General features: G+C 34.9%; 1 protein-coding gene across 2 annotated transcripts in view; it reads right to left on the bottom strand.

Moving 5' to 3' along the window:
• Positions 1 to 13,874, bottom strand: part of CLPX (caseinolytic mitochondrial matrix peptidase chaperone subunit X) — a 40,637-nt gene that overhangs the window by 16,359 nt on the left and 10,404 nt on the right. For both annotated transcript variants that reach the window (XM_007084514.3, XM_042988617.1), the window contains exons 2-6: positions 13,421 to 13,581; positions 12,082 to 12,199; positions 5,003 to 5,157; positions 2,401 to 2,560; positions 1,098 to 1,139 (exon numbers count right to left, since the gene is read on the bottom strand). In XM_007084514.3, the coding sequence (XP_007084576.1) occupies positions 1,098 to 1,139; positions 2,401 to 2,560; positions 5,003 to 5,157; positions 12,082 to 12,199; positions 13,421 to 13,581 (636 nt within the window). The remainder of the gene's footprint in view (positions 1 to 1,097; positions 1,140 to 2,400; positions 2,561 to 5,002; positions 5,158 to 12,081; positions 12,200 to 13,420; positions 13,582 to 13,874) is intronic.

Below are 13,874 nucleotides of genomic sequence, written 5' to 3'. Positions count from 1 at the left end.
TCTTACCATGCATGATATACTTATTATTTCCATGCAATTTAAGAATAACTAGAAATAGTACAATTTTATTACATGCACTAGATCTCATGCCAGAATTGGTAAACTAGTTATATTCTCATGGCTCATCCAGTATATACAGTATACTTCAAACAGTAGATACATAATATAGCTTGGTTCAAAGGCAAATATAAAAGTACCAAACTTATAGGTAAAATGTGTTCATAGTGGCTTATCTGTTTTATTTTGTTATTTTAATTACTGAAACAAAATGCAACATGAATTTTTAAAATATTTTATTTACTTAAGCAATCACTCCATCCAATATGGGGCTCGAACTCATGACCCCGAGACCAAGAGTCGCATGCTCCTCCAACTGAGCCAGCTAGGTGCCTCTTTTTTTGTGAGCCTTTACCATCTGTGAAGCACTACATATCCACATCCAAAAAAATACGTGCAAGACAACAGAATGGCCACTATCCTTAGAATATCAGGTCCTTCCACACCCTCCATCAGACTATCTGATGCTTAAAGAGACAATCCAGGGCTGGAAACACTGAGCTGGGGCTTAGTCATAATTTGCAAGGGTATACCAAGTTTCATAAACACCAAAAATAAAAAGTGTGGTTTCTGGCAAAGGGAATCTGGAAGATAATCTGTCTCCCCCAAAATTTCTGTCACACATAAGCAGGCCAACTCTGCTTGTATGGGGGGGAAAAAGATACAAAATAGCAAGCTACAGATTTTAAAAAACACAACTCCTGTTAATATGCATACAGGTATATATTTATAGAGAAGAACTATATATAATATTTTTTATTTCTCTAACATTATACTTTAAGAAATATCACAACAGAAAAGATAAAAATTGAATATGTGAAGTAACCCAACATATATAAAGTACACATACTAGCTATGAGAAACTGTTCCAAAGTTATATATACCATGTATGATAAGCATGTTTAGATAATATACAATATCTTTCTTGGTAATACACAAGCTAATATATATCTACCATCACTACTGCTGACATCCTTCACTGAGATAAATCTCAAAAGGAAGAATGATTACAGAGGAGGACCTGAGGAGAGGTCACTTACTTGTAAATCTGTACTCATCCTCCCGTCTTCTTATTTCTAATTCTAAGAAAGAGGATAAAATGACAACATGAAAATGTATATTTGTTTAGTTTGGAGGAACAAATGAGGGATATCTCCCTTCTTGCCCTCTTCTAAATATATATAAAGAATGTGTTCATTAATGCTTTGTAGCTTTTCACATTGTGAAAAAATCTATATGTTACATCCTGTCTATATTAAAAACATTAAAAACCCAAACATGTTAACGATGGCTGTCCAGTTGCTAATATCCACATTTGTCAAGTACTGACTTGGTATTTAAGAAAACAGAAGCAATAATTTAAATTTTCAACAAAAGTTTAAACTGCTCATATCATAAATACCATATAACCATTTGTTTTCCCTATACTTTGAACACCTTAACTACTGATTTGCTGACTGAAAGAACCAGAAAAAATCGTTTTGTGTCATGACTAGATAATGCTATTTGGACTTTATAAAAATGAAGGCTCCAGGTCTTCCATTAGTTATTATGACTTATACTTTCTAAAAATAAAGTAACTGATACTACCACATAACTATTTACAGTAAATTCAACAAGTGGACAAGTTGTCTTCAATGAGCCAGTAAGTTATATATTTAATAGCTACCAAAAGTAATCAAAGGATATTATATAGTTTTTTAAATATAAGTATTTAGTTGAACTCCCTCAAACTGTAAAATGATGACTAAAAGAATGTAAAACGGTATATTATAGGCCTAAATAAGAAATCAGGGCTCCCTGGCCAATTAAAAACAAAAAAACTTAAAAAATTTGCATTTTACTCTATTCATAGTTTTTTAAATATCATCCTATTAATATAACACACATTATTGTCTACAGTAAATTTAAATTATATAGTATATCAGTAATATTAGAATCTATCATTAATAGGCATTATACAAATTTGCCCTTAATCTTACATACACTCTGTAGCTGGGGTCTAAACAGGAAAGAATGCTGGATATGTTGTGTGACAGTTATCATCTATCTTCATACATCTCTGACTGAGGCACATGATCTGGTAATAGGGAACCAATTGTGGTGAAGTCTATAATTCAAAGATTATGTCTCAATCTCTACTCCAGTTACTTTCAAACATTTTTCACTGAGACCCTTGATAAGAAATACATTTCACTCTGTGACTCAGAACCCATGCACATATAACTGAAAACAAAGTTTTATGAAATACTAAAAGAATTTTAGGACAAAAGCAAGGAGTTGCAAATAAAGATTACCTCTAAGTATGTACACTCTATTTTAGTCAGTTATCAAAACACTAACCTCTAGGTGTTAATGATGTCTGCTTCTCAACCTCTGCTTGCTGTCTCAGATTAGCTGGGATATTGTTATATATTCTCTTATAATGATTGTACACAGCAACTGAAAGCACCTTCTTAGCAAATGATTGGCCAACAACATACTTGTCGAGGTAGTTATAAATCTGAAAAATGATTGGTTATGAATAATTTACTATGAGCTATCATAAAAAAAAACACATACACACATTAAGAAGTTATACAGTGAGCATATTTGCTCACAGTTTTAAATTTGAACAAAGACCCATCAAAAACAAAATGCCAAGGGTATGATACTTATGTAGCAATGATTCAGAAGCCCCAAACCTATGTGGACAAAAACACAATTCATTTGTTCTTTAGCTTAACAAAGTATCACTGTACTCATATAATGCTCTGCTGGTTTCTGTTCTATATATAATGTCATTAATCCTAATTTTTAAAAGTGGATTATTAAAGTCACTTGGAATACCTACATATGCCACCAGGAGTTTAAAGATATCATCATTAATGTAAATCATTAAAATAAATCCTTTATTATTATTATTATTATTATTATTATTATTACTATATTCATTTATTTATTTTGAAAGAGTGTGTGTGTGTGTGTGTATGAGAGAGAGAGAGAGAGAGCAAGCAGGGGAAGGGCAGAGAGGGAGGGAGACAGAGAATCCCAAACAGGCTCCGCACTGTCAGCGCAGAGCCTGAGGTGGAGCTCAATTCCATGAACCCATGAGATCATGACCTGAGCTGAAATCAAAAGCCAGGCGCTTAACCAACTGAGCCACTCAGGTGCCCCAAAATAAATCCTTTCTATACCTCCCTCAATCACATGAATGATATTCTTCAGAAAGATAACATATTATAAATCTACTCTTTTAAAAACTAGGCATTATATAATCAAAGCCATTACCAGCAGCTATATGTTTGAATATTCACAAATATTTAGGTTTTTTCTCAGACATTAACTTTAAAGCCACTCATTTATCTACATGGCAATCTAAAAAACCTTATTCTTAGAAACTAAAGCTCTGTTTGAAACTTGGATATTGCTAACAGCATGGAACCTGGGGTAAATTCCTTCAGCTTTACTAGTAAACAGAAATTAACTGTTAGGGTGCCTGGCTGGCTCAGCTGAGCGTCCAACTTCAGCTCAGGTCATGATCTCGCGTTAGTAAGTTCGAGCCCCGCATCAGGCTCTCTGCTGTCAGCATGGAGCCCACTTCAGATCCTCTTTCCCTCCCCTGCTTGCTCTTTCTCTCAAAAAATAAACTTAAAAAAAAAAAATTAACTGTTAATATTCACTAACTCCTGAAAATAGTTAAATTACCTATTTTCTAGAACTTTAACTCTAATATCTAAAGTCTAGACAACCTCATGGAGTATACAAAGGTTAATAGCTATATTTACCATTACACTATATTTACATGATAAATTCTTTAGTTGTTGACCATATGCTTTTTATTATGTTTTTTTAAAATCTTCTTGATTTCTGGGGCTCCTGGGTGGTTCAGTCGGTTAAGCATCTGACTCTTGGTTTCAGCTCAGGTCATGATCTTGTTGTTCAAGAGTTCAAGCCCTGTGCACTGTTAGTGCAGAGCCTGCTTAGGATTCTCTATCCCTCTATATCTGCCCCTCCCTGGCTCTGTTTCTCTCTCTCTCAAAACAAATAAACTTAAAAAAATATTGATTCCTCACAAATTATATCTATGAATTATTAAATCTGCCACAGCACAATGGAAATAAATGGACTGGTGTCTTAACAGCATATGAAAGCTACACTGAAGCAGGGGATGAGAAATAATCTAAGTGTGCAAACATTTGAGACATGCAGAACAGAGGGCACATAGCCCCAGGGCAGGGCTCCCTGTTCTCAGAAAGAACAGACCAAGTACCCAATGTAGTTGGTAATACATTCTGCCATGTTTCATATGGCCAGATCACAGTCTGTCTGAGACTCCTGGAAGGAGCCCACACCACAAAAGCCACAGTGCTATATAGGACAGCCCTGATACACTAGTTGTGAGAAAATTTTGCTTCCATTGTTAACACTGAGGCTGTTTTACCAGACAATAGACTAATTTATGGGGAGAAATTGCAGCCTGGTGTTAATAAGGGGCCCCAACTAAGAAAAAGAAATCCAAAGCTGCTCAATTTTATGGATATTATTTTTTTATTTTTCTAAGTAGGCTTCATGCCCAGTGCAGAGCCCAATGCAGAGCTTGAACTCATGACCCTGAGATCAAGATTTGAGCTGAGATCTAGAGTGGGACGCTTAACCAACTGAGCCATCCAGACACCCCTGGGTATCATTTTAGATTAATTTAGTATGAACACCATTTTAACAATCATCCAACTCTATTTCATTGCTACTGAATGCAGTAATCATAACATGGGAAAATAGCATTGGGACTCCATACCTAAATTCCAAGTACCAAATATCAATAAGAATTTAGCCACATATAGTCTATATTAAGAACTTAATACTTGTTTAGGTACTAGCATTAAGATCCAATGTCAACTGGGAAAGGGGAGCAATGAAATGTTTTCAAGACAAAGTGCTTATAGGACTGAGCTAAGACCTATACCTTCTTGGGGGGAGGAGGTGGTTTCTGTTGGAAAGCCAATTTTACAGCTTCTGCTGCTGATTCAGGTTCTTTAATTATGCTTTTCTTGGAGTCTGCTTCAGATAGCACAACAAAAAAATGATGACATTTTTCACATTTCACAAAGCGGGTGGATGCTGTAAAAGGAAAGGTCAGCAGAGAAAAATAAATAATTTAAATAGCATTTAACATTAAAAACTCACCGTAAATGAAAACTACACACTTGACAAAAAGTAGGTTTGTAGTTCCTTCACTAGACACAACAAACAACCTAGCTTACATCTAAGATAGATGATACAGATAAATGAGTTCATTAAACAACATTTTGTTCATTTCCACTAGGTTCTTTCATTTTGTGATATACTTCATTAAGAGAAAAGATTGGCTGACATTCTTTCAACTTCCCATTCATTAAATTTAATTTTAAAAACAACCACTATAAAAATATTAATCACTTATTTTATTGAAATACTTGAATGAAAAACTGTGAAAAAAAAAGTAAAGCACAAATAAATTATTCTATTTTTTCAGCATTTCCTTATGAAAAACTTCAAATATACACAGAAGTTAAAAGAGAGAAATCAGGAGTGCCTGGGTGGTTCAGTCAGTTAAGCATCCAACTTTGGCTCAGGTCATGATCTCGCAGTTTGTGAGTTCGAGCCCCAAGTCGGGCTCTGTGCTGACAGCTCAGAGCCTGGAACCCGCTTTGGATTCTGTCTCCCTCCCTCTCTCTGCCCACCCCCTTGTGCTCTCTCTCTCATAAATAAATGTTTAAAAAAAAATAATAAAAGAAATCAATTCCAATCCCCCAGAAAAAGGGAAAAAAAAAAAAAGTATATTCTTTAGGTTCCTTTCAAACCTATGAACATTTTTATTTTTTTTTTTAATTTTTTTAACGTTTATTTATTTTTGAGACAGAGAGAGACAGAGCATGAACGGGGGAGGGGCAGAGAGAGAGGGAGACACAGAATCGGAAGCAGGCTCCAGGCTCTGAGCCATCAGCCCAGAGCCCGACGTGGGGCTCGAACTCACGGACCGCGAGATCGTGACCTGAGCTGAAGTCGGATGCTTAACCGACTGAGCCACCCAGGCGCCCCTTATGAGCATTTTTAAAACCATGATTTGGTAAACATAAAATTGTTTCATGCCTTCCTAATTTTTATCTTTAACAACTCCACTAGTTCTTATTTCTTTAGCCTAAAAACCACTAAGGAACTAACAAAATAACATTCTCATTCATATTGACTTATAGATAATCATACAGCTTTTGAAAACAATAAAATAACAATTAAAAATGAGGGTAAAAAAGGTGTCTCAATTCCAATGCATCAGCTATAGAATAACCTATGTTAAACCAAAGCGGATTTTTTTCTCTCCTTTTAAAACACAGCTGTAGGATATATGTATATGGACATAAACTCTTAACCTTCTCTAAGCCTGCCCCTACTAATGGTAAAGGTACCTTGGAAAGCAGCACAGAAGAGACTCTCACACAGATTACTAACAGATACAGAACAAACGATACACAGGAATTAGTTATAGGTTGGTAGGTCTGGGTAATACATTTTTGTATTAACCTTTGTGTAATCTAACTAGAAAAACTGCAAAGAAGAATATTTAAATCTATGAGAATCTCTCTTATGGGAATAGTGTAACTACCTATTCATAGATTACAAGAAAAACTGTACTGGTAAGCACACCTAAATCTCACAAAATAATCTATATTAAAAAAACCCCAGACAATTCCATATTTCAAAAATAAATCTAATTATTAATTCAATCTAATGCTTATTTGTCTATTCTTAAACACAAGGCCAATCAAAAATACATCTGGATAAACTCTAGCAGCAAATTTTAAACTAGAAAAGAGATCATCCATGTTTTCTTTGTATTAATCACCTATAAATGCTTACCTCAAGAAAAAGACCAAACTATTCCAAGTACCTTTGGTTTACACAAGCCCCAATACATTATCACCATTCCCCACCATTGGGAAAGATAGTCAATGGCCTTTACTCTAAAATGAAGCCTCATCTTACAATTGTTACTGATGGTAAACAGGGCAAGGATTAAAGGGCAGAGAATCCTCTGATCTAGTTCAGGCTGTTTGACAGGAAAATCTGGCCTGAGAACATAAAAACAAAATATTTCTCTAAAGAAATTAGGTCAAAGGGAAAGAGACTAAACACCAACAAATCTCATTCCTCTTTGCTTACCACAGATGAGTTATTTACATTCTATTTGAATATCACAACACCAATTTGACGATGGAACATGTTCAATGTATACCCAGGTTAATTTTATTTATCAAAATGCTGTCTCAGAAAAAAAAAATAATACAAGCACTGCAATGCTTATTTACTCATACAGACAAGTGGCAAAATCTAATTTTGTTGAATTGTCAGGGAATAAACTTTCCTTTAAATGATTACTACAAGTATACTATATTCTTTTACATACAGAATACTAATCCCAGTAAACATGCTTGTATTATATGCCAACAATAGATTACCTCAGTAAAAACTCTCTCATATTTGTTGAAATGAAAGTTCTTCATGATTTCGAACATGTTTCAGGGCCCAACATTAAATCTCCAAACCAAACAGAAAAGTTTAATTCCTACTGTATTAAGACATGTAAGTACAGTAAGCCTTCAAAAAGTACTATATACATAAAAATAAAAACAACTAAAATAAATAAGTGGGGAGACTATTCACATTTGACAAGTTATTATTTAAATAGTCAAAAGAAAACTGAAGAAAAATATACATTTGTCCTTATAATAAAACATTTCTTAGATATTATTCTTACTTCAATTCCTGATGACTTTCTATGCATTCATAATGCTATCTATAAAAATGGTATTTTATTTCCACAAAGTCAAACAAGAATAATACCACAGTAAGAGAACATAAAAATCCCTACATATACATGTGAGATGGAATATTACAGACAGGTCCATGAGCTAATAGTTCTTACACTTTGGGAAAAAATGACAATAAAAGTTATATGAAATTCAAATTTCAGTGTCTTTATACAAAGTTTTATAGGAACACAGCGATCCTCATTTGTTTACATTGTCTATGATTGCTTTCTCCCTATAACAGCAAAGGAGAAGAGTTGCAACACTGACTACAGGGCCCACAAAGCCTAAAATATTTACTATTTGGCCTTTCATAGTAAAAGTTTGTTGACTCCTGCTATACGGTATTTATAGGAAAGAACTACCCATAGAATGAAAGAATATGTTCGCAAATCATACATCTGGATAAAGGTCTAGTATTCAGAATATATAAAGAACTCTTTGTAACTTAACAACAAAAAAGATAACCCAATTTAAAAATGGACAAAGGATTTAAACAGTCTTTTCTACAAGAAGATACACAAATGGCCAATAAGCCCATGAAAAAAATGCTTAACATCTTTAGTCATTAGAGAAATGCAAATCGAAACCACAATGAGATGCCACTTCATATCTCTAAGATGGTTACAATAAAAAAGAGCAGTGTTAAAGAACATGTTGAGAAATTAGAACCCTCATACATTGCTAGTCAGGTTGTCAAATGGACAGAATAACATAGGTTATTCTATAGCTGATGTAAAGTTTGGTAGTTTCTTAAAAAACTAAACACAAACTTACCATTTCACTCAGCAATTCTACTCCTAAGCATATACCCAAGAAAAGTAAAAACATGTACACACAAAAACTGGTATACAAATGTTCACAGTAGCATTATTCATAGTAGTCAACAAGCAGCAACAGCTCAAATGTCCATCAATGATGAGTGGATACACAAGGAATACTATCAGCCACAAAAAGCAATGAAATACTGATATATAATAGAACACAGACAAACCCTGGAAACCTGAAAGATGAAGGCAAAAGAAGCCAGACATAAAATGCCACATATTGTATAATTCTATTTATATGAAATACCTGGAATAGACAAATCCATAAAGACAGCAAGTAGGTTTATGGTTGCCAGGCAGGGGAGGGAAAGGGGTAGAAAGTGACTACTTAAGGGGGATGGGGCTTCTCTTTGGGGTGACAAAAACGTTCTGGAATTAGATAGTAGTGATAGATCTAAAACTTGATGAATATACTAAAAACCCCTGAAATGTACACCTTAAAAGGAAAGGACTAGACCTGTATATATCAGCATACAACTCTTAAAAAATTGCTGAGGCGAGGGGCACCTGGTTGGCTCAGTTGGTTGAGGGACCGACTTCAGCTCAGGTCATGATCTCACGGTTTGTGAGTTCGAGCCCCGCGTCGGGCTCTGTGCTGACAGCTTAGAGCCTGGAGCCTGCTTCGGATTCTGTGTCTCCCTCTCTCTCTGCCCCTCCCCTACTCATGCTCTATCTCTGTCTCAGAAATAAACATTAAAAAAAAAATTTTTTTTTAAATTGCTGAGGCGAAAAAAAATTGGTAAAAACATGAACAATTTGATACCATTTATGCTTTTTAAAAGTTACATGTTTGATGAAGATATATTACAGAAATGTATCTTTAACTTTTACCTACAAAGTTCTACCTTTTTTTTATAAAGGGGGATACACACATACATTCCTCAGGTAATTAAAAATAATTAAAAATGACCAAAAAGTAGATAGTTATCTAAACATGCCATTCATGAGGTGCCTGGGTGGCTCAGTCGGTTGAGCGTCCAACTTGGGCTCGGGTCATGATCTCACGGTTTGTGGGTTTGAGCGCTTGTGTCGGGCTCTGTGCTGACAGCTCAGAGCCTGGGGCCTGCTTCAGATTCTGTGTCTCCTCCTCTCTCTGCCCCTCCCATGCTCATGCTCTGACTCTCAATAATAAACTTCAAAAAAAAAAAAAAATCTAAACAGGCCATTCACAAAAGAACTACAAATGACCAAAAAGCACATAAAAAGATGTTTATGAACCAGTAACTAAACAAATGCAGATGCAAACAAAATGAAGGGCCCAAGAGTCAACAAAACTCTCCAATTTTCAGTGAGTAGACACAGAAGATCCTCAGCATCCAAAAGAGATGCATTCTGAAGAGACTTGTACTATAGGTGAATAAAACCAAGAGAGGAGGGCCTCATCTCACTGTTGAGGGCCTACCACTCCTATGGAGTAAAGTTCCAGAGGATAAGACAGTGTCATGTTCATCTCTGTTATTTTCTGAGCCTGGCAGTGTCAGTCTCAACAGATATTTGCTTACTAAATTATTTATAAGGATCTACTCTTCTTTTACTCTTTTCTTCCCTATTCTCTACTTCCACATCCCCCCTCCCCAATTAGAATTCTCAAAGGAAACCACTTCAGCCCTAAGTTGATTAGATAATATTAAAAATCGTGTTTTCCACACTTGGTCTCATTGTTAAACATACATATTCTAGGATACCACCCAACATCTACAGAATCTTATCTCCAGGGAAGGAGAGAATCTGTATGTTCAAGAACCACCCTGGGGTGCCTGGGGGGCTCAGTGCCCAGCTGGCTCAGTTAAGCTAAGCATCTGACTCTTGATTTCAGCTCAGGTCATGATCTCAGGTTTGTGAGATTAAGCCTCACATTGGGCTTTGCATTGACAGTGAGGAGCCTACTTAGGATTCTCTCTCTCAAAAAAACCACAACCAACCACCCTCAATGATTAATACAACCTGGCAAGTTTTGAAAACACTGTGCAGAAGAAAAATAAATTTCATCTATCCCTAGAGAATTCCAGTTGGTAAAAATGTATGGAATAGGAACTTCTGAATAGCCAATCTTCACTGCTCTGTGATCCTGGATGAGTTACTTACACTTGCTAAAATCTTAGCTTCTTCACTAAGCTAAGAAAATGAGGATATGCTCTTTCCTGACAAAAGTAAGATTGTGAGAATAAAATTATATATACTGACATTTATTAAATATTAGTTTCTTTCCTTTTCTACTCTAAGAAATTATTCTTTAAGTCTACAAAGATTGAAATCTTTCTCTGGAAAAAAAAAGAAAATTCTTGATTAAAAATGTATGCCAATAAGACATTGCCATTATGAACTGAGCAATTCTCAGACTTTCTAAAAGAATTTTATCGCTTTGTACCAGATTTGTTAATAGCAAATGTTATTTAGAAGTTTTATCATCTAGTTCTACCACTTTCATTTTATGTTGCAACCAAATTAGTATTCATTCAGACTGATTCCTCTCTTGGATCTCTTATGAGGCAAAACCACGAAGAGAATCTCAAACATTCCACCTATTGAATGGAACGACTTTAAAAGTCTTTGCAAAAATTGTAAAAACATGCTACATATTACTTTCTCATACAGTGGCCAATTAGTATTAATAATAAACATAAAACTGTAACTGAGATCTCAATATTTGGGATAGCATATAGAGAATCCTCTGCAGCTAATCATCAGAAACTGAAACTTCTGACAAACCTCACCAATGACCTTTTCAGTTTGACTATACAGAAAGGCTGACATGGTAGTGTAACATAATTTACTCTTGAATTACCATTACCTCTAATCATGTAGGAAATGAGTTGTTTGATTCATGAAACAAAAGATCTGTAGTAGCATCTTTGTATTTCAGAGAATTACTGCTGACACTAACACCAAAAGTGGGACTGTTGATTTCTTCCTTCTCTCAGTGTCTGAATCATTAATAATTATCACACACTTTATAGAATTAAGGGTTTAGTTCCTCTGGTTCCTCAGCGAGGGAAAACACCTTAATATTTGAATGACTGACCTCTCCAGCTATATGAGATGCTCAACAGGTATTTGAAGAATAGAGTAATAACAGAATAAATACTCCTTGGTTCTCCTATAGCTCAAATTTGAACACTCACAAAATCCAAATTTGAAATAAACACACACATGGAAAATAAAGAAATAAATAGTTTTCTTAAATTATTTCTTATACCACATTGCAAAGTATTACCAGTTATGGGGATTTTTAGTATCTGGTGAACATAAGGGAGAATCATGTTAAGTTCAGGAAGAACATAACTCTGGTTTATATAATTTACACATTTCTATGCAATTTGTGATTTGTAGAAAAGGTAAGGAAGAAAAACAACAGAGGAAGTAATACTTACACACGAAGGTCTCTACATGAGTGCATAAGTCGCCACATTTAGGACAACGCAGCTGGTTTCCACCTTTCCCTGAACTCCCAGAGCCTGATTTTTTACTGCTTCCCTCACTTGCTGATTTCTAATGTTCATACAGGAGAAAAAAAGAGTGTCAATTATTACTTTCAGGCAACCAATTTATAGGTAAGTTAAATATAAGCATGTTAGCTTGTAATTAATCTTATAATTTTTATAATTTTTTTTTTTAATGTTTATTTATTTTTGAGACAGAGAGAGACAGAGCATGAACAGGGGAGGGGCAGAGAGAGAGGGAGACACAGAATCTGAAACAGGCTCCAGGCTCTGAGCTGTCAGCACAGAGCCCGACGCGGGGCTCGAACTCACGGACTGCGAGATCATGACCTGAGCCCAAGTCGGCCGCTTAACCGACTGAGCCACCCAGGCGCCCCTATAATTTTTATAATTTCTATAGTGGAATTATTAGTATTATTTATAACTCTACTATTACTGGTATCAAAAGATCCAATTACCACAAAAACAAAACCAGTTCTGGTAAACACATGTATTTATCTGTATTCCTGCTTCACATGGTATGAGCCAGCATATATAATAAACAGCTTTCTTTCCATGACTCAATCAACACTAGGAAAAAAAGTTACTACAGGTAAAATACATTTCAGTGAAACTGTATCAGGAGCTACTATCATGACAAGTAGTGATTCATAACTTTCTTCAATCTCTAAAATGGGGATTTTCTCATCTCTAAAATGGGGATAATTTTACCTACTTTGGAGAGTCATTGTTAGGATTAAGTATCGATATCAAAGCACCTAGCATTTTGTCTTATATATAACATTACCTCAAGTGTTAGTGAAATTCACATAATGAAAAAAATTGATAATAATTCCTTGATCCAATACAATCACTGATCATCTACTTGCTAGCTACAGAGTAGCCCAACATTAAGTTGTAGAGATATCCAAAATTTTTAGGTAGAGAATGAGGTGGGGTTTATACTATCATGAATTGTTAAGAGTTGTGAAAAAAGACGGCTATTCCTAATTTAATCCTACAGACTGCATAGATTTAATGAAGCTTCTTAATACTTTGGAGTGTTAGAAATTTTAGTTAATGCTAAGTGCAATACTTATATAACTAATTTATGGTTGAAACTAAAACACAAAATAAAATTACATAAAATTCTTCACCTGATTTTATATATTTCACATTTCCTACAGAAAACATATAAACCAATGGAATAGAGAAAACTATTATTACATTTAATTGTTTGAAGGAAGGAACTCAAAAAATATATATATATATTCCAATAAAGATAAGATACCTTATTTCCATCTCCAGAGCCATCTTTACTTATCCCATCTTTTGATGCAAAGTATGCTGGTGTTTCTGTAAAGGTTCTAAAGGGAGCTCTTCGTAGAATCTGAGTTTCAAAGGTCCCGAGCCTTCCTAAAACAGGTATATGAATGCGACCACAAGATATACCTAGAAATACAATGAGATTTATTAGTCTACACATCAAACATTAACATGCCTTCAGTAAATCCCCTGAAAACAAAAATTCCTTAAGTATAAAGGAGGTTGAAAAAACTGTAGTTTTCACAGAGGTAGTAACAAAATGATAAATGGTGACACCATCAGAGGCAAAGCCCCTTTAAAAATAGGCCAGACCTGGGCCTCTGGTAAATAAAGATGTTTCTTTCTGGGCCTGTCCTTTGATAGTGAGGAAAGACCATTTGGGTTATTGCAATGAGTGGCTCTTTGAAAGTGTGAGAGAT

The sequence above is a fragment of the Panthera tigris genome, chromosome B3 (assembly GCF_018350195.1).
Source record: "Panthera tigris isolate Pti1 chromosome B3, P.tigris_Pti1_mat1.1, whole genome shotgun sequence".
Lineage (NCBI taxonomy): Eukaryota > Metazoa > Chordata > Mammalia > Carnivora > Felidae > Panthera > Panthera tigris.
Note: the sequence above shows the minus strand (reverse complement) of the source record. Positions and strands in the feature narration are given on the sequence as shown.